This window comes from Poecile atricapillus, chromosome Z (assembly GCF_030490865.1).
Source record: "Poecile atricapillus isolate bPoeAtr1 chromosome Z, bPoeAtr1.hap1, whole genome shotgun sequence".
Taxonomy (NCBI): domain Eukaryota; kingdom Metazoa; phylum Chordata; class Aves; order Passeriformes; family Paridae; genus Poecile; species Poecile atricapillus.
Window position 1 is genome coordinate 20,229,415 of NC_081289.1, and position 23,573 is coordinate 20,252,987.

Below are 23,573 nucleotides of genomic sequence, written 5' to 3' on the forward strand. Positions count from 1 at the left end.
GCGATGGCCACAAGCGCCGCTCCGCGCGGTGGCGACGGGACGCGCCCGCGGGCAGGGGGACAGCGGGTCCCGGCGGGTCACCGGGGCTGGCAGACACGTGCTGCGGGGCTGAGCTGCGGCGATGTTCCGGGGCCGTGTTCGCCGTGATGTTGCGGGGCTGGGCTGTGTTTCGGGGCTCTGTTTGCGGGGATTTTGGGGGGCTGTGTTTGCGGAGATGTTTGGGAGCGGTGTGTGCGGGGATGTTTGGGGGCGGTGTGTTCGGAGATGTTTGGGGGCGGTGTGTGCGGGATGGGCGGTGTGTGCGGGGATGTTTGGGGGCGGTGTGTACGGGGATGTTTGGGGCGGTGTGTGCGGGATGGGCTGTGTGTGCGGGGATGTTTGGGGCGGTGTGTGCGGGGATGTTTGGGGCGGTGTGTGCGGGGATGTTTGGGGCGGTGTGTGCGGGGATGTTTGGGGCGGTGTGTGCGGGGATGTTTGGGGCGGTGTGTTGCGGGGATGTTTGGGGGCTGTGTGTGCGGGATGGGCGGTGTGTGCGGGGATGTTTGGGGGCTGTGTGTGCGGGATGGGCGGTGTGTGCGGGGATGTTTGGGGGCGGTCTGTTGCGGGGATGTTTGGGGGCTGTATGTGCGGGAGGGGCGGTGTGTGCGGGGATGTTTGGGGGCTGTGTGCGCGGGATGGGCGGTGTGTGCGGGGATGTTTGGGGGCGGTGTGTGTGCGGGGATGTTTGGGGGCTGTGTGCGCGGGATGGGCGGTGTGTGCGGGGATGTTTGGGGCGGTGTGTGCGGGGATGTTTGGGGCGGTGTGTGCGGGGATGTTTGGGGCGGTGTGTGCGGGGCGGTCCCCCGGGGGCTGTTCCGGCGCCGGGCAGGTGCGAGGGGGGGGCGGGGCGGGGGCGCGCGCCGCGTGCGTGAAGTCACCTCTGCCGTCACGGCGGGCCCCGCCCCCTCCCGCGCTTCCCGCGCGGCCCTTTCTGCCTTAAAAGGACAATGGGGCGCGCGCAGCCGGCAGGGCTCGATTGAGAGAACGGGGCCGTGGGAACGGCGCCTGCGCAGAGCGGCCGAGGGGCGGGCGGGGAGGGCGGGGCCGCGGGCTCGCGTGCCCGCCCGCGCCGGCGGCAGAGCGCGGGGAGCCGGGGAGCGCGCGCAGCGGCGGCGGGAGTGCCGCGCACCGCACGGGAGTTGGTGGGCGCAGCGCGGCGGTGAGTGATGCCTTCCCTTTCTCCCTCCCTTTCTCCCAGGCGGAGGTGCAGGCGGGAGGGAACGGCGGGCTCAAACTGAGTTTTGCGGTTGCTTGTTTCTTGTTGTTCGGGGTTTTGGTTGTTGGGTTGTTTTTTGTTGTTGTTGTTGTTTTGTTTGCTCTTGGTGGGCTTCTTTTTTTTGGTGGCTCTGGGATTTATTTTTTTCCTAGCAGTTAGTGGTTTCTGTTCATCCCAAGTTACTCTCTGGAGTTTGTCCGCAGTTTTGCAGCGGCAAAAAGACTTTGCCGCCTTGAAGCACTTTGACACGCGTGTGGCTTCTGTGAGCGGCGTTTCCCTCGTTTTTTATTTCGATTAGTAGAGTTTTAAAGGATGTGCGAGCGGAGAGGAACGCCTCCCGCATTGTTGCGGACCCATCCCTAGAACTCTGACTTCTACCCCCCTCCCCCATCCCGAAGTACGATTAAATCTCCAAGTCTTTAGGAGGAAAGAGTAGCCAGTTCCCGATAATTTTACTCCGAAAGCAGCCTCAAGGTGCGGAGAGGGTTTGGAAAACTGGGCTGCTTGGCGATGACGGGCTGCAGGGCGCCTTTCCCGGGCCGCGGCTGCCCTGGCTCGCCACGCGGGCGGCGCGGCCCCGCCGCTGCGGAGCGGCTGCCGCAGGTGCGGCCCCGGCGCGCCCCGCAGCGCACACCTGTAGCGCCCGCGCACGAGTTGGTGCCAGCGGCGTGGCGGAGGGGAGGGGGACCCGCTGGTGCCCGCTATCCCTCCCTCGCCGTGTTTCACGTGGGGAGAGTGGGGCAGTTCTTATTGTTTCCAGTTATCATTAGTAATTCTGGGGGTGTCCGAGTCCGCGCACGCTGGAGAGGGGCAAAACGTGCGGCCGCGGGCTGGCGGCACACGTGGCTGTCGGTCGCGCAGGTCACGGCGTGGGGCCTTCCCCGTCCTGCCCCCGGCCCGGTGCGCGGCGTTGCCGGCGTGGGGACGGTGCGGCGGGCGGCGATGGCGGTCCTGCCGCTCAGTAGATCGGTGCCCGTGCAAGCGGCTCTCGTTCCTGCCGGCGTGTGCCCGCGCCCGGCGCCAACAAGTTTTAACTCGGGGCTCCGGAGGGCTGGGCGGCGGGGCGGCCGGCGTGCCCCCGGCGCGGCACGTAGGCAGCGCCCGGCTGCAGGGAAAACAAAGGGCTCGCATGTGCTGCGGGCGGCGTGGCTCCCCGGCGCGCCGGGGGAAAGCGCTCGTCCGCGCCCGCCGGGGGCTCGGCCCCGGGGCGGCGGGTGTCGGTGGGGTGACACTTGTCGTGCGTGGGACAGTGTTTTTTAGGGGCTGCATGCCGGTTTTGGAGGAGTTTGGAGAGGCGGTGAAACTTTGGATGCACACGCGCTCCGCACGGCACCGCGCTGCGCGCACGGCGCCGGGACGGGCGGGGGGCCCCGCTGGCCGCCCCGGGGCTGCCCCGGGCTCTGGGGGTCCGCGTCGCCCCCGCCGCGGCGTGCTCGCGTTGCCGGGAGGTCTGCGACGGCCCTTTGAAGTGAAACTGTTGCCATGTTTGAATTACGTCAGGGCCGAGCCATAAGGAACCGGCGCGGGGCGGGGGAGAAGGCCGGGGGGGCGGCGGGGCACGGCCGTCACCGCTCCGGAACGGGGGTCCGGGTGCTCGGCGGTGCGGCCGCGGCTCCATCCCCGCTTCCCGCCGCTCCCTCCGCGCCGGATGGGGCGGCTGCTCCGCGACCGCGTGGTGGGGCGGCGTTTGCAGCGCGGGGGCCGCCTCGCAGCGCCCACCTCCGCGCTCGGGGCTTTCCTCCCTGGCGCGCCGCCTTCCCCTCCTGGACTCTTTTAATTTATTTTAGATTTTACTCGTCTTTCGGCGAGTTGAGCGCTTGGCAGCCCCATGGCGGGGCGGGGGGGGGCTGCGGCCACCCGTGTGTGCGCTCCCGCGGTTCCACCTGACCGGCGGGGCCGCCCGAGAAAGTAGGTCGTGTGCCCCGGGGGGGGTCTTTGTTCCCGGCGCCGCCGCCCGCCCGGCCCCGGCCGCCGCTCCAGCCGCCGGCGCTAACGGGGGCAGCGGGGCCGTGCCCGGGGCCACGCGGTGCCCGGCAGGAGCGGCGCGACCGAGCTCTGCCTTTCTGGGCGTTTTTTAGCGCTGTTATTTAGGGTTTGGTGGGATTTTTTTTGTTTTGATTTAAAGTCGCAGTCTTGCGCCAGGGAAGTGCTCCCCGTTGCGCGCTCACTTTGGTGAGATAAAAGTTGTCGTCTCCTCTCGTACCCCCCTGTCCGGATGCGTGTAGCTGAAGGGATTTAAAGGGACCTGCCAAACCTGTTGTTTACTCGGGCCGTGCCCCACGCAGCCAACGGGGCTGAATCCCAGGGCTGAATCCCGCCTGCCCCGGAGGCCCCCAGCGGCGCTTTCCTGGCGGGAACGGCCCCGGTTTATCCTACAAAGACCCTTGTCCCCGACCGATGGCCCGTCCTTCGGACCTAAATTATTCAAATTAACATTACAATTGCAAAAATCTTGGCAGCTAGCCCCACCCCCGCCGGCGCTGTGGCTGTGCAGGCAGGCGATGCAGGCAGCTGATGCAGGATGCTGCCCGCTGCTGTGTCCTGAACACGTGTCTGGGCTGGAGGCCGGGCCCTGCCACCGTCCCCTCGTGGCTGGGGAGCGGCAGGAGAAGGCCCAGCGTCCTGCACTGAGCCCACAGCAGCAACAGCAGTGGCTGTGCTCCAGCACAACTTGCGATGCTCTTTTTTTCCTTAGCGTTTTAATTTGGCGCTTAGGAAGGTGGCAGGCTGACAGGCGTGCACGCAAGTGTTTCGCTCTTTGGACGAGGCAGTCGGTGAGGGTGATGATTCCTCAGCAAACTCCTTTACTTGCTTGCTTCCAAAGCTGAGACTGCTCCTGGCAGCCGTGTGCAGGGTGTGAACACCCCCTTCTCGCCGGTCTGCACGCAGGCAGATCCACTGTGTAGTTTATAGCTCTTTAAAATTAAAGATTGCACAAACTCTGCACCCTAGGGACAGACAGTGAACTGGAAACTTTTCTGCTGATACTGGTGGACACTCAGCTCCTCTGGTACACAGGTGAACTCTAGTTTTCTTGTGATCAGTGGTCCCTGGTAGAGAAGCAGTAAGCAACAAGTCGGGATTTTGAAAAACACCCACAGGCACGCAACATCCATCTCCCACTGAAAGTAGGTGGGATTGAGTGCCAGAGCCTCTGGGAAAAATTCCTCCTCACTTCATTCTCTAAAAGGAGCTAATTGCCTAAGTATTCAGTCTTCCTTGAAGAAAGAAATATCATTGACTTCTTTGTAGAAGATGTTAAAAAAGCTGTTAAATTCGCAGAGGGTGAAAACCAAGTTAAAATTGACGGTTTGTTGTCTCACTCATGCTGAACAGCTCTTTTTGTATTAGCTAACTCTGCACTGCGTTGATTCTTAACACCTGATGCCTTGTACCTCTTTCATAATGACATGAATGACATCCACGGGGTCCTACTTGACAATCAGCTTCATTCTTGCACTGCCTGCAGCACTTGCTTTTTAACACAAAGAAGAAGCCAGTGAGCTGGGACTTGAAAATTGCCGGGACAGGACTCCATTTCACAACTCAAGCCTTTGCATTTCTGTAGAATGTGCTCAGTCCAAAGTCCAAGTGAAATAACCAGTAATACTGCTTAAGGATATGGAAATGTATTTTTTTTAATAAAGTCACTTCAGCTCTTTTGCAAAATAATTACTGCTCCTTCTGTTCAAGTTCCCATCCACGTATGTTATCTTCTTTAAAAGCAACATAAAAGAATGCAGCCAAAAAACACGAACCAAAACTGTTCAGAGTCTCATGATCTCGAGTGGCTGTGATGTGTTTTTGGTAGCAGGTGCTTGCAGACAGCATCGTAACAGCTGTGCTGACTGCACTCAGATAGGCATCGCAGACTGAACTCCAGCACATGTTTGAGAACATCCCAGTTTTCCTTGCTGGGCTCAGGTGCAGGCTGAGCCTGGTGTTAGTTATGCAATAGGAGTTTCAGGCAGGGGGAAGTAATCTTTCAAGATGGAATGTCTGCAGGTGAGACAGGTTTGGAATTTTTTTCCCCTTATGCAAATCTTACTGATTATTGTTTTCATGCTTTGGCCTATCCCTTCTGGAGCACTAACCACATGGCAGTTCAGAGGAACACCCACGTGGCATAGCCTTTCAGTTCTCTAGCTTAAATGAGTTAGGAACTTCCCAGGGAAGATCCAGGAGGTGAGTAGGCTTCTTTATGACTTGGCTCCTTCTGAAAATTTAACTGGGAACAGCTTGTGACCTAGCCAGGATGCCATGGAGACTCAAACATGGGAAAGAAATGTCCAATTTGATTTTTGATACGTGCTTAGTAGTTGCTGCTAGGTGCATCTGCTGTGCTGAGATTTCACTTCAGCAGTGAGCGCACAACAGTAGCTGTGGACATCTATCAGCAAAAGAGTGAGTTACTTATTTTGTCAGAGGAAAGATTCCTGAAGATGTAGTTTTCACCTTTTTCTGTTTGGCACAGCTCATCAAGTGACAATTCCACAGCATGCTGTGACATTCCAATGTTCCTGGTCTGTAACGGTTAAGTACAGATTTCCTCCAGGTAAAATTGTTTTGGGTGGAGAAATGAAGGAAAGCGGAAGGAAAATCTGAGGATATAGGGGACCAGAAGAGTTTACAGTATGCACAGTTCCAAGGTTATGGTTGGTTATTAGTACCTCTGTTTTAAACTATAGGGAGATATGACAGTAAAAAAAAATATTGCACATACTGATGTTGCATTTTCAGATGACTCCAGTTAGATTGGTTTCCTACTGTCCTTGGAGGATTCTGGTTCAGTGCATGTTAAAATGTTCTTTTTTTAAGGGATCCAATTTTAACTTCTCTTCCAAGGTTTTTTTGCAGCAGCCTGTAAGCTCGGGGGAGGTATGTTTATGTTGAGGCTGCTCTGATACACATCAGTTACTCTGTTGTACAATTCTCTGTCTTAGAGTTGATTTTCAGTAGAGGTATTGCAGTTTATTTCAGCAGAGGGGCAGGCCCAAGAATTTATTGTGAGACAAGCAACTCTGCTTCTGGTGCTGTAGACAGCTCTGGAAGCATTTTCCATGTGTGTGCTGCCTGGGTGTATGCTCTTGCAGATGCAAAAGCCAGAGCATCTATATTCTTTCTATATTAAGGCATCTGTTTCGTTCCCTTTAAAAGGAAAAGAAATTGTATAATATTGTCTGTGTCTTGGTTCCAATGAAGTGCTGTGGGGATGGCAATTATGAGATTTTTACTGACAGGAACCTGCTGCATCAGCGTATGTAGGGTAGATGGTATTTTTCTTTAGCCCAGCTTAAGGGAGGCTGTGCCAAGGCTGTTGTGTACACAGAAAGGGAAATCAAATCGTTGTTCTTCTCTCTGACAAAGGTATTGGCAGTTCTGAGTTGCACAAAGAGTGAAAGATCCCAGGTCAGAGTGGGGAGATGGGAGGAGAGGAGGATACTGTGTATTAGGACTGACATGCCTCCGCTCTCCCATAATTCCGTGGAATGTTTCTCTTTCAGCTTTGCAAGAAGCAGGTGAGCATGTTTGTTCCCACTGGCCTGGTAATTGTGTTACAAAGGGAGACAAGCCTGTCTTCTAGGAATTCCATCCTTTCTATTATAAAAGGTTTTCATTCTTCTTGGGTGATCAGAAAGAATGCAAAAGGAATCTGGAAGAGCAAATGAAAGTGGCTCAGCTTACTTTAAGATCTGAAAGAGTTCAGAAGGTCTTCCCTAACTTGAAAACTTAATGAGCATCTGAAGCAATGCCTCCTTTTCATTTAGATCATCAAATTAAATTTTGCAAAGAAAACTTAGCACCAAATTCTAGTCCTGACACGTAACAAAAACATGAAACCATTTTCACACACATGCTTCTTTGTACCAGCCTTTCACAAAGGTAATAAGCAGGGTGTGGGGATTTTTTTTTAAATTTTATTTCCCACTACTTTTCCTGACTCTTCCTGACTTTGCCATTCTTTTTTGCAAGACAAGTTTCTATTTTTGATGCTGCTTTTTCAAAAGTGAGAGGGCAGAAGAATGGAGAGAGCACTTTCCTGGAGACTTTCTTGAGCCCATTCAAGTTGTATAAAGCAGAATTTGAGAGAATAGCAGCTCCTGCAAGGAGAAGCTGTGGAGAGGAGCACCAGGGTGGGAGGAGGATCACTTTTCCCTTGGCTTGGGGGAATACTGCTTTCCAACTAGTGCAGATAAATCTTTATTTCTGCAGAATGACAGATAAAGCTCTGCTAAGATTTCTGATTCATTTTTGGATATATGTCCCTTTCACTTCTGTGCAACTGCTCATGTATTTTAATAACCTGCTTAAATTTGGCAAATAACAACAAAGTTAAGTAGCATTAATAATATGCTTGGATTTGGCAGAATTACATTGTGTAATGCTTTTTGACTTCTAAGCAAGTTACTTAGTTTCTACTTGCCATCTTTTTTATCTGTCCCAAATTTCACATGATTAAAGTTCCACAGCTAAGATTCAGGTGTCAGGGCAGCCAGCATCCTAACTACTTGGTCCTAATTCAAGATCTAAATTGCAAAGCTTTCAAGTTAAACCTTTTAAAGGACACAGTGGTATTTACTTCTAAGTCCATATTAGTTATTAAGCTCTCCAGCTGACAGAATATTTGGTGTATAATGGTCAAATGGCAACTGTTTAGGATTAAATGTGTAACTGGAATGACACCTTTCATTTATAACTGCGCTTGGATGCAGCTGTCAGAGAAATCTGTTTGACTTGTGGTTTTGCTACTAGCTCTTCCCCATTCAGGCATGATGTGTGGTAATACCATTGCTGACCATTCATCAGGGGGAAACAGATGGCACTAGTTTCCCTTCTATTGAAGGATGGTGTTGAAAGGCTGCTCCTGTGAGAATGGCAGCAATGATGCAAGCCAAAATATTTTCAGAATATATGTGTTTTCCATTCTTTGCCAGAACATTGATTGTAAAACATGCGTCTTATTCTACTGTGGTGTAAATACCAGCTGGTGACAGAGACCATCTTATCACTGTCTGGATTGCTGGAAGAAACCGGGTCAGAAAGTAAACTACATGGTTGATAGTTGTTTCTTGCCATGTAGCAGTCAAGATTTTCTTCCTGCTTGAGTTTGGCAGCACTGATAATGATGAACTTTGTGTCTGCAATTAGTCCTTGACTTTCTAAAGTACCAAACCACAGATTTAGCATTGGAGTAGTCAAACAACATCTAAAATTGCTGTTTGGAAGTTGATAATTCCCAGGTGAGCACCTGTTACATCTCCAGAGGCTTGTTGAGCAAGATCCTCAAGAGCATCTCTTGAAGAAGCACATCAGGTGCTAAGAAACTAAATACTCTAGATACCCTCTTGTTTATTTTCTTGACAGGTCAGGAATATTTACCTGATTTGTCTGTGCATTCAGTTGCTACACATCCAGCAGGGGCTGAGAGTAGTTCTGAGTCTAACCATCCCTCAATGAGCTTCTTTTACTTACTAGATCTACTCCTGGCCTTCAGGCCAGTGCTGTACTAATACAGGGAGCTGTGTATCTCTTAAAAAACCTGACACCATTTGGGGTGAGTTTGCTGGATATTTGCAGAAGTTAACCTTGGGAGAATGTAGCCCTAGGTGAGCTCCTTGTGCTCTAAATGTGAAGAAAGAAATTGGTCACTTCATCCTGTGGAAGACAGCATGAGCTGGGACAGGAGGGAAGCAAAGACTTATCCTCTCCATCTCTCTCCTAGACCTGGAGGATCTCCCTGACATTCGGCTTGAGCAAGTCCCTTGCCATCAACAGGCTCTAAAAGGTGAAAATAAGTTTTTGGAGAGTTGAGTCTTCCTAAATGTTGGTGCAGTAGTAATTGCAAAGAGCCATAATCTCAGTGAGCACCAACTGGCCTCGTATTTGCTAGACTGAAGTACAAACGCATACATTTTCAGCTGGAAACAGTTTCCTTAATGGATTTTTTGTCAGAGTATTAGCCAACAATATTGGATACAATTTTTACTTTTCTCTTGTTCTTGGGAACCTGGGAAAACTGCATGTTTATTTTGCTGTGCTCCTGCACTCTTGATCTTCTCCTCTGGGATGGAGGGATGTATTTTCACCTCTGTGTAGGACTGTGGCTGGGCTTGGGTGGTTCCCTAGCTTTTGCTGTGGTCCCACAGAAGTGTGTGGGATCTTTTCCTGTTGCACACAATCTCCCTGTCAGTCAGATGAGTATGATGGTGGGTATGGTTGTTTTGTGGAAGCGTGTCTCTGACCTCACCTGAACCTGCCTTTCAAAATATTTTATTGCCATAATGATGTGGCAAGTCCTGGCAGAGTAGATGGAAGATTTCAGATTATTTTTCTCTGTACCACTGGAAGGTAAAAGGATTACAGCCTTTACCTTTCTGAAGATGGAAGGTCTGGGGACAGATGTCTATGCCACAACTTTAACCAGTAGCCTGGGTTGGGTTACTGGGACTTGGTAGTACCCCACAAATGATGGAGTTGCTCCTGTCCTGAAAGTCCTTCCTGAGCGGCTGGGTCATTCAGTAGTTTTTTGTTAGCTTTGTAATGAATTCAGCAGCTTAGCCTTTTGTGTTACTTGTATGGCTCCATCCAGTTTTGGTTTTTTGAAAGCAGAAGTTCTCAGCAGTGGGAACCTATTCTCCTGGAGCTTCCTGCACAGCCAGAGGCCGGTCCCCTCTCTGAGCGCTTGGTGCGTGGTGAGCAGCAGAGGCGGCTGCTCGCTCCTTGCAGCAGGTGGCGGAGGCAAATCTTGCACCAGGGTCTGTTCAAAAGAGAACATCTTGGAACAGTCCCTGCCTGTGTTATGAGACAGATGCTGTGTGGCCTGTGAGGACTTGCTGTGTGTCCAGGCCCAGTGCCAGGAGAGCAGCAGCTTTGCTCAGTTGTTGGTTTGGGTTTTTGAAGCGCTGTGGGAACCCCGTTGGCTCTGACAGGGCTCAGGCCGTGTCCGACTGTGCCGAACAGGAGTCTGCACTGGGGAACAGCCGACCTGGGGCAGAACTGCCAGCATGTGTTGAAGAGGTCTTTGTCGTGGTGGCTGCAGTAACTAACTTGAGAAGTTTCTGCCTGGAAAATGGCTCCACTGTATGATACCTGCTCTGGTAGCAAATCCCAGCTTTGGCATACTGAAAAGAACAGGCAGATCTCTGAGGGCAGGAAGGCTTTCTTGGCTTTCTGGGCTGGCACCAAGTTTGCAGAGCTGGTGGTTACAGAGCAGCGACTTCCCTGTGACTGGAATTCCGTCCTTATTGGCAGGGGATGTGTGGTAGGCACATGCTGAGGTGTGCCCCAGGATCCTGCTCCCTGGCCCTTTCTCTCCTAGCTAGGTTTCCTTCCCATGGAAAGCAGGGTGGGGAAGGCACGAGGGCAAGAGCAGAGCATGTGCTGACATGGAGCTGGGATGCTCACCCAGGCCCTGAGAACAGAGAAGTGCTCCCGGGTCCTGCAGTGCAGACAGGACCATTGAGGGCTGGGTGGGACTCCACCCTGCTGTTTTTAGAGCAGCTTTTCAGGTATGTCTGCCCTACAGCCTGGGGGTATGACTGCAGCTCATTTAAAATGACTCCTACTCATTCTCAGCAAAGTTTGCCAGGGGTGTTTCCAACCAGCAGTGGTGGTGGTGATGATGATGATGTAGTTCAGTGACCCAGAGTTCAGCTGCCAACTCCTTATCCATGGGTTTGGGCAGGTTCCCATGGCCTGTCCTGCAGCCTGTTTTGCCACATGCACAGTGCTTCCATTGGCCAGGTGGTCTGTGTTCACACATCTGGGTAGGGCTGTTGTAGATGCGCCCTTGGAGTAGATTTGTGCAGTAAATGATCTTATTATGGGTCCTACTGGGTATTGCTTAATGTTCCAGCTGTTAATTATATAATTTTTTTTAACAACTGCATTCTAGGTGCATCTGTTCTTCTGAGGCAACGTGGGATTAAAAAACTACGCCCTAATCTAGTAGGTTTTTTCTTTCATTATCTAACAGTGATAATTAACATCAGTTTCTGTTTGTTTTCACAGGGTACAGCTGGGAGGAAAAGATGTTTGGCTTTCACAAACCGAAGATGTACCGGAGTATAGAGGGCTGCTGTATTTGCAGAGCTAAGTCTTCCAGTTCTCGTTTCACTGACAGCAAACGTTATGAAAAAGATTTCCAGAACTGTTTTGGGTAAGATTCTCACCTTAGTAGTTCTGGCATTGATCTCTAAGCTGCAAACCTGATGTGTTGTCCTTCTTGCTCTGAAAGCCTGAAAGATTAATTTAGCAGAGGGGACTGGTGGGAAAAAGCTGCCTTCAGCTTCCTCACAGCTTTCTTGGACAGGCCAGGAGGGTCTGAATCTTCTGCTGCTGTGTATGCTACCTTTTGATTTTCAATCTGCTGTCACTGCCAGGGGAGAACTGGTAATTCAAAACAACAAAGGATCAGGCTCGTGTCTCTCCTACCTCACAGAGCATGCAGGGATTTTAGACTGCTCTCAGACTATGCATTTATTGCTGGTTCCACAGAGGTGTAAACACATAAAGTAACAAACTCTGCAGATCCATGTGAGCTTTCTGCGGCTCTGAAGATTCAAGAATGTTAGATAAAACTTGATGAGTAAATATTTAGCAGTTTCAGCAGGGTTTATGCAGAGTACCCTGTCAAATGTTGTTCAAATAAGACACAGCAATGTGTTATTAAAACTTCTCATTGGAAAACCCTTCTGCTTGGCTTTCCAGTTAGGTAACGTTACTTGAAAGCATTGGTAAATAAAACTATAAATACTAGAGATTTATTGCACCAGTTACGGTGATCTTTCAGTTTTTCAGAATACTTTTGAAGAGCTTTGAAATTTTGTATAAAATTCACAAATTCCCTCCACTTTTTCTAGAAACACTCTTTTCATGTAGTCGACTTTAGAGTGCTTTGTATTTACCTTGGATTTTTGTACACAAGTCTGGTGGTGACAGTTTTTCTCGTATTTCTTGACCACTGTCCTTGGCAATGAAAGGCTGTGTGCAGATCCATTGCTTTTCTTTGGTGGTTGTTGTGTTTAACTGCAGTACAGCAGCTTGCAGTTTACCAGGACCATCCTTGTTGTGCTATCTGAAATATGCTAGCCAAGGTAAAAATGCAGACTAAACACTGGGCAAATAATGGTTTTCTGAGCCTGCCTCATTCATCTATAAATGATCCAAAGTCTTCCTGTTTAAATAGGTGAAAAATTCTACAGTGTTTCCCTGTTATATTTCTTTTAGCATGGATTAGCAGTAGAGATGATTCCTGAAGAAAGCCTGTTAGAGGGAGCAAGTATTGCTGTCATTCCAGTGACTGCTGTTTTTGAAACCTTATCCTGTGCTTGTGTGGGAGTGTGTTAGGTGGTGTTTGTTACTCATCCTTGAAGCTCTGTGAGAAAGTTAAGACCTGAGTAAGCTTTTGATGTTTGTTCCTAAGTGTACGTTTGAATAACATGATTATTCCTCCTGCTTCAAACTAACCAATCCACTGCAATTGTCTTGGTTTTGGGAGAAAGAATTCCAAAACCTGCAGGCGATGGGACTGTTGTTTTCAGTGTCCCTCTGGAGGCAGATTGTGACACCTTTTATTTCTGTGTGGAAGAATGCTGTCTGAAAGTGAGACCTGGTCTTTAAATGGCACTCTTTGAGCATCCCAGATGAATTGTAATGCCAGAAAAACAGAACTTCAGAACTCTTCTTACTCATCAATTTTTATACTTCTTGCTGTTACCAAGTGTGCTTTTATTAACAGCTCTTAAGTGGTCTTTGCTTTTGTCTTTACCAGGCTCCATGAGGCTCGCTCAGGAGATATTTGCAATGCCTGTGTTCTTTTGGTGAAAAGATGGAAAAAATTACCAGCAGGATCCAAAAAAAACTGGAATCACGTTAGTAATTTATTTCTCTTCCGCCCCAAAACTAGCTCTTTCTAGAGAGAGGAGGTGATGGCAGGGGTTTGGGGTTTGCACTTGTGTCCACACTCTCCCTTCCCACCCTCAGCATCTCTAAATCCTTCCTGGAGTATTTACTACCATGTGGCTCTTACCTGCTTATGTGCAAATGGTGATTATGCAAGCCTCAGATGCAGTCACAGGCTGACTTACCTTGTAATTCCTTGTTTTCACAAGCTCATAACTTTGTCCAAAAGTCTCTTATGACATTCAAAAAAAACCCCAAACATTTCAGGTTTGGCCTTTATCCAAAATGGGTTGCTTTTTTTTTTTTCCCAAGCAAAGTGACTTGCTGAAGCAACACATAAATCAATCTCATTTGATCAGATAATTACGACTAATATCTTGCAGCTATTTTCACTCATATATTCTGTTTTGATACGTCTAATTCAATTCAGGTCTAGGACTGGGAGGGATGATCAGGATTCCTTGTGTATATAATAATCTTTATCCCGGATGCCTTGATAGTAATGGGAGTCAGAACTATGGTTATTACTACCACTAGCTTTACTCAAAAGTTAAATTTATGATTAAAAAAATCTCCAGGCCAAATCCTTGGCTGACACTCTTAACAGGACCTGTATTAGCTGAAACAATTATCTGGTTCTAAACTGAATGTGCCAAAAATGGGAAGTTGGCAAAAGTTGAACCAAATGTGCTTTTTAAACTAGTTTGCTGCGTTTTCCTGCAGACAGAGGCTGCGATTTAGCCAGATTTAAATGAAACATAAGAGTGTCAGTGCGAAGAACTGCTTTGGATTAAATAAAGAGGTTTTGAACACCTTCAGCCAAGTTAATACCTTTGTCTTGACTGGGGCAATATCTGGGCATGATACACAAGTATTCTGACATGCATTTTCTCTGTTCTAGGTGGTAGATGCCAGGGCTGGACCCAGCCTTAAAACAACATTGAAACCAAAGAAAATGAAAACTCTGTCTGGAAGCAGAATAAAGAGTAATCAAATCAGCAAACTGCAAAAGGAATTCAAGCGGCACAGTAAGTGAATCCAGAGAGATTTTGGCGATAAACTTCAGCCTCCCCTAATACAGTTCACTGTTAACTAGCCAAGCTGAATCACCCTCTAGATCTGGTTGTGCACTCACACGTTTGGGCTCTCCCTGTTTCCAAAAGCTCTTGTGCTCTGAGAGCTTGTGTGCAGGGTGGGCTGCAAAACAGGTGGGGAAGTGGCAAGGGGATGTGGGGAGACTTGGCTTGAAAGTGCAGGCAGTTGTAGCTTATTTCCCACATTTAAATGACATATCCCTAGAAAGAACATCTTGGGCAAAGATCTAATTGAAACTAAAGCTGGAAGAGGCTTCTCTCTGCTTTCAGTAATGTGCTATGGCCATTTTCAGCTCTCTTTTCCCAAAAAACATTGCAGTCTTTTTCTTCCATGCATACTTTTAAATCCTCCCTTAAATTCCTACTGTGTTTCCTTATACCCTCCTCTGCCAGTCTCAGTGATTTCTTTCCAGTAGTACATGGATTCTCCAAACAGATTCGGATTCATAGCTTTCCAACAAACCATCTGCCAGTTACGCTGTAAATGTGTGTCAGTACTTAAGGCTTTTCTTCTAAAGCAAACCTTCCAGCTTCTTAACTGTTGCTGACTTGGTCTCTCTCTCTTTCAATTATCCTACCTAGTCAGAAGGGCAAGTCTCCAAAGAATCAGTAAAGGCCCTGACCCAGTGAGCTTTTATCTCCTCATTCAAGGCACTGTACTTAATCTAACTTGTTACTGTAGCTGCTAGAGATGACTGCTGATAGGTAGGAGAGCAGACACTGTTAAGGCGTGTGTCTGCACTGAGTCTGTAGTTCCTAGTCTTGATCCAGTAAAAGCTCAATGCTACCTAACACATAATGAGAATATGTGTATATATATTCTCCCTCCAGTTCTGAAGTCTGTTTCACTAATCCTGGCATTCTCTATATTGAAACAGGCAGGAGCAAGTGAAATAAATGGGCTGTTGCTGTTAGGTTTTTCTTGTTAAATAGATCACGTCTGTGCCTCTTCCCAATCTACAAGTCAGGAGGAGGGTGAGTCGTTGGATCCATGTCCTGATCCTTGAATTTCTTCTTTTCCCTGCAGATTCTGATGCCCACAGCACGACTTCGAGTGCCTCCCCAGCTCAGTCACCCTGTTACAGTAACCAGTCGGACGATGGCTCTGACACAGAGCTGAGCGCTGGGGCCAGCAGAACACCTGTGTTCTCCTTCCTAGATCTCACATACTGGAAAAGGTAAAAAGCAGCAGGCAGCAAGTTCATTTTGCATACATGCTGCTTGATTCTGCCTCTTCATCTTGATTTGGTATAAGGATATAATTTAAGTCACATACAACACCTGTCTGTCGACACTTGGAAAGAAGTGCCTTGTATTATTATTTTCCCCTATCTCCATTCAGTTCCCTAAACACTAAAACAGTTGCTGGGAAATATTTTTGCTGGTTTTGAGAATAGAAGATTATATTCCTGTCTGTCATTATCTCTTCTTAAAACTATGCCCTGTAGATATGATGTGTTGCTACATACAAGAGTGCTCTCAGCTTGCCAGCAAAACGTAGCATTTGATTTGGTTGACCTGTGATGGTAGTCATTTGGAAAAAAAATAAAATCCTGGAGTGGGAGGAAAACCACAAGGTTTTCTGGGAGCTGACGAGCTTTTTATCTTTTATTACATGTTGTGACACAGTAATCCCTTGTTTAGCTAATTGCTCAATTGAAATTGTTGTGACTTTGCTGCCTCCTCTCAAATAATGTTTGCTAGTGCATTGTAGTCAAGGTTAGTTCAGCCCAGATGGTTGTGTCTGAAACTTCTCTGGGAAGCAAAGTGGGAGACTTGGTTTTGTGTAGACATGTTTAGGTATTTTCTGTCTTTTTTTGTTTGTTCTCGTTGTTGTTGCTGCTGTTTTGTTGTTTTTTTTCCCTGAAGACCTGTTGTGGATTTAGATACAGACTTGTTTTCTGTTTGTGAGTAGTCTTTTTGCCCCTGTCCTCTGGGCTGGAGGCTCAGTTAAAATAGTGTCTGGGGTCAGACTTACTTTTTGCATGTTTGTGAATTCTGTATATTCTAAACAGACAAAGTATCTGTCTCCCTGCCATTTCTTCCAGGCAAAAGGTCTGCTGTGGAATTATTTACAAGGGGCGTTTTGGAGAAGTCCTCATAGACACTCATCTCTTCAAACCTTGTTGTAGCAATAAAAAGTCTGCCACTGAAAAGCCAGAACAAGAAGGACCCCAATCTCCAGCAATCTCCACCCAAGAAGAGTGGTGACTTCCTTGGATAGCTGCAGAAGATTATACAGATCCTCTTATTCTCTGGAAAAATACTAGAAAAGTGACTGTTCACTTTGGACACCTGCTATGCTGCCAAAAGACTATTCCCTAGAACTATTTTGGGTTTTACTGCTACAGTTCCACAAACTCTGAAGCCAGTTTGTATCCTTTCAGAAAGACTGTACATAATATTTAAGATGCTATGGAACATTTGGCAAAGCTGAATGCTGCTGCAAGGTTGTCTAATTTTCCCCCAAGCTCACTTCCCAAGTGAATATGAGGATGGGGTTTGTATATTAAAGTATATGTAGTTCATGTTTCTGTATTGAAAGAAGCAGTGGTTGTAAGGCTTTTGTTTTTTGTTGTTTTTTGGGGTTTTTTTTCCTTCTTTAAAAGTTGGTTGGCAAACTTCCTAAATTCCCAAGAAAAATATTTCATTCTTAGACATGTATGAGTCAATAAGATGAACTAATACATAGAAATGTTATAAGTCACCTCTCTAGTTATATAAATATATATTTTTAAAGGTGTGACGATTTCACCCTATACTACTGACATAACAAAGACAAATATCTCATCCCTCCTATGTGACACAGACTGGTAATCTGCAGACATCTCTACTTCAAGTGGTAGCTATGTGAGAAGGCTTCCAGCATAAAAGTGCTCTTGAGAAGGGGTGGGAGAGCTCTCCATCTTAGCTAAGGATTGAGATTTACCTAATAACTGAACATAGCAAAAGGGAAGGTTACTTCGTTTTCAGCCAGCAGCAGACACCCTGGGCTTGGTGTAATAACCTCTCATGGTTAGAGATGGACCAAGAAACATCTTGATGCCCAAGTCAGGTGTAGATGACAGCCAAAACTGAGTAACTGCTCTCTGTTGGACAAGTGCAGCTGAAATGTGACCACAAACAATATTCCTCCTGGTTTTGGACCTGACAGAGAACCAAACCCCTTGCTAAGCAAATCAGGCCCTGGTCCAGGGACATAATCTGGTTCCAGCCTGGGGTCTGGATTCACAATAACTGTTTTGAAACCTGTCCCCTGCAGTGCTTCTCTGTGTTTGGGTTGTGTTAGGGGTTTTTTTCCCCCCCTTTGTTTGTTTAAGCAACTGCCAGATCAACGCTTTTGTGAATACTGAATCTGAAAAGTTCTGCTAAGAATGGTGCTGTGCTGAATCAAGGCAGCAGCTCTGTTTGCATACGCGATCAAAAGATAATACTTTCTACACAGATTCCCAGACAAGCTCATGTGCAAATCATTGTGACACTCCTTCAAACTCTGCTTTGCCTGTAGGGTGGAAGCAGCTTCCTGGAAGATTGTGCTGCGGTTTTAGCTCCCAGTTGCTTCACATTCCTTTTATGAAGGTTTAACTTGTGTGAGTTGGGAATTCTGCTGTTTGTTTGGTTGGGTTTTTTTCCTGGTTTTAGGGGGAGGGAGGATTTTTATTTTTTTTCTCTTATTCTGTTGGGATATCCTGCAATGGATTGCTACATGGTGTGATTCTTGGGATGTCCTGTGTAGGGCCAGGAATTGGAGTCGATCCTGATGGGTCCCTTCAACTTGGCATATTCTATGATTCTGAGCTTTCCTTTTTTGTGAGAGTCATTGGCATAATACTGTGGTGGGTAGGGTTTAGGACTGGATTTCCATGTAGTCTCGGCTCCTGAAACGGGAACACTTAGCAAATGAAAATATAGATAGGGAAAGATGTGCAGGTTTTAAGAGGAGCCTCTACCCTCAAAGCTTTTTTTTTTTTCTTTCTTTTTTCGTCTCCTGTTGGGTCAGCCAACCTCTGGAGAGAAAGAAAATCAGGGGAAACAGGGCTTTGACTTATCACAGCCTTACAGCTTAGAGCTTTCCTTGGACTCATTTTGCTTTTCCTAAACTTTGAGGTTCTTAAGGGAGGACAAAACTGCTTACCTTGCTTTTATTCTCAACCAAATAGAATCTTTCAGGTTGGAAAAGACCTAAGCCCCTTGAGTCCAGCCCTAGATATAATGGATACTTGATTGTATAAAGGCATAACTAGGTTGGTCATGTCTAATAAGGGCTTGAGCAAGAGTCGTCGCTGTGTTTGCAGACACCTATTTCATGTGAATTTGTGTTTTCAGCATCAGTAATTCTGTACACCTAAGAAGGCTGCAGTGTTGGTGGTAGGATGTGCTCTGATACGGATCATCTCTTCTGTATTTATTTATTTATTGCTAGATTTCAACCGCCAACTGCTTCCCCTACTCCCTCCCACCTCTTCCATTCCCAGTAGTAATGCAAAATGAGTAGTCATGCACTTTGTATTAATGTATTAGAAATCTATGGAACCTGTTTTGTACTTTTATACTGTTCAGACACTTGTAATCCAAACTTTGTTTTTACTAGGGTAATAAATAAATTTAGACTTATTTAGAAAATAAGAAACTTCTCCTGTGTTTATTTCACCTCTGTTCTCTGTTGCCGCTGGTGCTGAATAGATCACACGGACACAGGTTGAGGTGTGGTGAAAAGAAGAGTTTATTTCTTCTCCCAGGATTTATAGGTTTCTGACCACGGCCAGGGATTGGATGGTCAGGATAACACTTTCTCACTGCACTGGCCATGAGAGATGCCCATCACAAGACGTGTAACAGAAAGAATGTACACATATCTATGTTTACAGTTACTGTCCTGGGAAAGTCTTCAGAAAACTATGTCAGCAAGCTCAGAAGCTGAGTTTTCAGGGCGACAGTTCTCCTGTTAATTAGATTGTATTGGACCCAGCCCAGGCAACCCGTGTTCCTATTTGCACGAGACCAAGCCTTTTTTTGAGGAGGTGGGGGAGTGAGGTAATTCCCTTCCTATTTGATTTGGAAAGAAGAGCAGAGCAAGGGAAGGAGGTGGTGGTTGTTATGACAGACAGCTGTTTCAGGGCAGAATCACAGAGCTTTACCCTGGCACTGGCTGTGTGTCAGGCATTCCTTTACTGCGAATAGGTGGTGCTGGCATTCCACATTCCCAGGGGGCTTCCTCTGTCTCTGTAGCTCACCAGCATTCCTCAAAAGCCAGCTGAAGTAATAGCATTGAAGGGTTGGTGCCGAGAGCACTTGGAAATATCCCTTTCCTGACCCTGAGGAGTTGGTGGAAGAGACTCGTGCTCCTCTCTTGAGGCTGGAGCCTGGCGTGTTCCTTCCCACGGCAGGCACAGGCAGCTGGATGAGCTCCAGCAGACCTGTGGGAGCAAGGTCTCTGGTAGGAGCTGTCAGTGAGTAACTGAGTTTAGAAGATAATGGGGGAAACATTACAACTTCAAGCACGATGGTTTGTTGCAAGAGGCTGTTTTGGACTTCAGTGGAGACTGGTTTATTTCTGCCAATGCGCTGTTTGTTTTCTTACAAATTGAGCATGATTGTAGTCAGAGATACATGTAGAAATCATTTCAGAAAGCTCTGCATAGACTGCCAGATTGTAGTGCAGTAGTATCTGGTTTTGACATATTTGCATTATGCTGTAGATGTCTAAACATACCCTGGGCATAATTCAGTTCACCTAAAATGTAAAGTCTATGTCAAGTCCCTGAAGAGAAGCAGACGTCCCAAAAGGTGGTTTAAAGCAGGTAATCTACTGTGCAACTAATTTGCAACTTTCCACCCTGTTTCAAACAATTAGTTCCTTTTCTTACTCTCTCTTGGACTGCTGCTGCACACCAGCTACTGTCAGGGTAACCTCTGTGTTGAGGACATCTGTGTGGATGGATAGAGGGATAGAGGGCTTTGTGGGGCAGAAAACCTAACAGGGTTACAGCTGTGGAGGAGGAAGCTCCTCTGGGAACATTGGGGAGGCATCTTCAGAGCAATGGGAAACAAAACCTAGAAGCAAAATCCTGGATGTTAAAGCCCTGTGCTTCACCTGGGTCAGCTGTTGCAATGGCAAGTGTGACATCTGCTAAAATACCTCACAGCGCATGCATTATAAAGGTGCTTTGCAGAGGATTGTATTGAAAGATGGGAAAAACATGGCATGGGACAAGAAGTTACATTGTTGGAGCAATGTTACCCGTGGACAGGGAGCAGATCCATGATTTCCAAAGCCTGAGCTGGTCATCCAGTGCTGCTGCTGAAGCATGCAATGGCAAATTCTGTTGCTTTTGTATGATGCTGTATGAGGAGTAATTTTATGCTGATTTGTACTATTTTGAAGTCTCTGTGACTTCTACAACACTGAACCTGAGACCTGCTTTCTGAGCAGATGACTGGGTCCCATCCAGTCCTGGTGACCAAAAAGTTACAGCTCTTCTGAAATCACATAAAAACTTAATTTCAGTATAACGTAAGAAAAAGGGAAACTCCTCCAAAATGGTTCTGGTACCACTTAATGTAATTTTTTAGCTTCTCCAGATCAGGGGTAAGAGGAGTCTGACACACCTGGTCCTGCAAGTGTCAGCATCAGAGACACAACTAAATCCTTTTTGGCTTTAGTTTTCTGTCTCTTTCCCCTGAACATCTGTCCATGAGGAGGAAAGAGAGCACATGTCCAGCTTCTCTCCAGCTCCCCTTTCTCAGACACTGGAAATGGCACCAGGGAAATGCTGCTAGCTTCCTCCATATAAACTTCCTCTATAAACTGTAGATAAAAATTACAGTAAAGCAACACAAAACCGGTGCTTCTTTTCAAGATAACTATATGTAGCATTTGTAAAACCATTGTGGAGCTGTTTGGTCATGATGGGTATCATGTAGCCAACCCAGCCTTTTCAGGAAACCCCATTTTGCTGCTGGTGGCATTTCTATTGGAAATTCCATGTTCGTGTTGACCAGCAGCAGCTTTGAACTCCATTAATGGAGAATAGTTAAGCTAATATTTATGTACTAATACTTACAGAGAAGTTACGCATTCTGGGAGAGAAGTACACAGAATCCTTGTGTACTCCAGATCCTGAATGTGTTTGAAAGGAATGTGATGTTAACATTTCACACCATCTATCATCACGAATTTAGGTTTTTTATCTCTTTTATATATATTAATGAGACTTATTTGGATAATACTTTCTACTGTATCCGAGAGTGAGTTTATCAGTACAGGAGTGTGGGACATCTCATTGCCATCACCTCTGGCACAGTAGAAGAGTGACTGGAAAGGGACAGACTGCCCAGGCGTCCTAACCTTCAGTTCTGGGCACGGGAAGGGACAGTTCATGATCCTGCTCAGCCCTTGCCCTCGCTGTTCGTGTCTCATCATCACAGACATGGCTTCATGCCTCAACTGCGACCTTGGCCCCGCATCCCTGCAGAAGCCAGAAGGTGGGAGAGCGCTGGAAATGGACTGGGAAACATGCCGTGGAATGCTTCTTGGAAAGGAACGGGGGAATCGGGAACTTTGAGGGCTGCAAAGAAGGGTGGCACGGGTGGCTCTTGCTGCCGACCTCTGCAGCACGGCCTGACGATACCAGGGAGACCACGGAGGTTTATGAGGGGATTGGAAAACCTCAGTCCCTGATGGCCCCGCGGGAGCCATCGGTGCTGGCCGCTCCCGGAGGCCGCCAGGTGGCGATGGCCCGGTCCCGGCTGCGGCCACCGCGTCCTGGCCATTCCCGGCTGCACTTACAGCATCCCTGGCGTGCCCAGCTGCAGTCCCAGCGTCCCGGGCATCCCGGCGGCGCTCTCGGTGTTCCTTTCCCGGCTGCGGTCCCGGGATGGAGCTGTGAGCTGCAGCGGCTCGGCCGGCCCCGCTCTCCAGCCGCAAAAACCGAGCACAGACCTCATCCCCGCCCTTCCTTGCTCACGGGCGCAGGAAACTGGGGCTCTAATTGCTTTCGTTTCATCTCGGCAAAGAGCCACTGGACATATGGGGGAAAAAAAAAAAAAAAGGAAAAAAAGAGGAAGTTTTTACCTGGGCGAACACAAATAATACCCGAAGTGATGCTCATGGTTGTCAGCCTGAGTAAATTTTAGTGTCACTGTCTCATCCAAGATTTGGCCCAGTAAAAGTAGTTGGTGACTATAAGAAAGGTGTAGAGGAGCTGCTGCCAGCAGGATCCCTTAGCAGGGAAAGCAGCTCCTGGGATGATGCACACATCTGTCAGCTCTCCTTGCTGCTGGAGCGTGGTGTGATGATCTGAGAGCCACAGCTACACTCACGGTGAGCCTGGCCCAGGTGCTGCTCTTCTGAGGATGTGGCTGCTCTGCAAGGTTCTGAGAGCAGCTCTCCACTTGGCCGTCCTCCACAGCAAAGTAGGGCACAGGCCCAGCGCTGCTGTGGGCTGGGACACTTGGCAGGCAATTTTCTTAGAAGCTGGGCTAGAGATACTTCCCTGCTGCCAGGTCTGTTCCCAGGAATTTTAACTATGGAACAGCATGATGCCCTGGGGATTGGCAGTGCTGCACCTCGTGTTTCACCTTCTGACATCTAGGAAGTAACTGCTTCCTGATGGCTCTGCCTGATCAAGGAGCTGGATCCTGGGTGTTTGCCTCCAAGTGATGATCTGTGAGCTCCCCTTCTGCCTGAAATAAGATGGCCAAGGACCGTGACCTCTTCCCCACCACCTGTGATCATGAGAGAAATAGATCTTGTATGTACTTAGAGTCTTCTTTCAACACTGCTTTAGGGAGAGCACACATCAAGTCACAAAACAGTAGGTGGGCTTTGCTGCTACATTGAGAGGCCCTGGAGTTCTATGGTGCCCCATAGCTGCTGGTATACCTTCTGTGATTTTTATCTCTAAGAAATGGAAATGCAGAACATGCAGGAAGCACACATGGCATCTATAACTTGCGGAGCACAGTGAGTATCAAGGGCCAAATCCTGCTCAAAGATGGAGGCCACTGCAATAGAGTCAAAAGGCCCTGTCCTTTCATTTGAGAACAGGTGCAAATTAAATGGCTGTGAAATTTACAGCTGATTCCCAGACGCTATGTAACCAGAATCAACAACTCCTGTTCCACTCCAATGAGATTTCACATCCATGTGCTCCTGCTGCTCATTACCATGCCTTAATTAGGCCATGGCATTCCACAGCAGTCTGGTACTGCAGCAGAGTTCTGATCTAGTGGGAGGAGGTCTTCCACCTGCTTGAGAAACCTCACTAAGTAATTGGGAAAATGCAGTGGATTGAATCCAGGTGGAGCATCACAGGTCA

At 47.9% G+C, this 23,573-nt stretch overlaps 1 protein-coding gene across 1 annotated transcript; it reads left to right on the forward strand.

The window, feature by feature from the left end:
- The first annotated feature begins 1,079 nt into the window (after positions 1–1,079).
- Positions 1,080–18,840, forward strand: LOC131572677 (SIN3-HDAC complex-associated factor). Its single transcript, XM_058825938.1, has 6 exons — positions 1,080–1,198; positions 11,267–11,414; positions 13,029–13,128; positions 14,061–14,187; positions 15,281–15,431; positions 16,302–18,840. Exons 2-6 carry the CDS (start codon positions 11,287–11,289, stop codon positions 16,462–16,464), a joined length of 669 nt encoding a protein of 222 aa, XP_058681921.1. The 5' UTR covers positions 1,080–1,198; positions 11,267–11,286; the 3' UTR covers positions 16,465–18,840.
- The last annotated feature ends 4,733 nt before the right edge of the window (positions 18,841–23,573 follow it).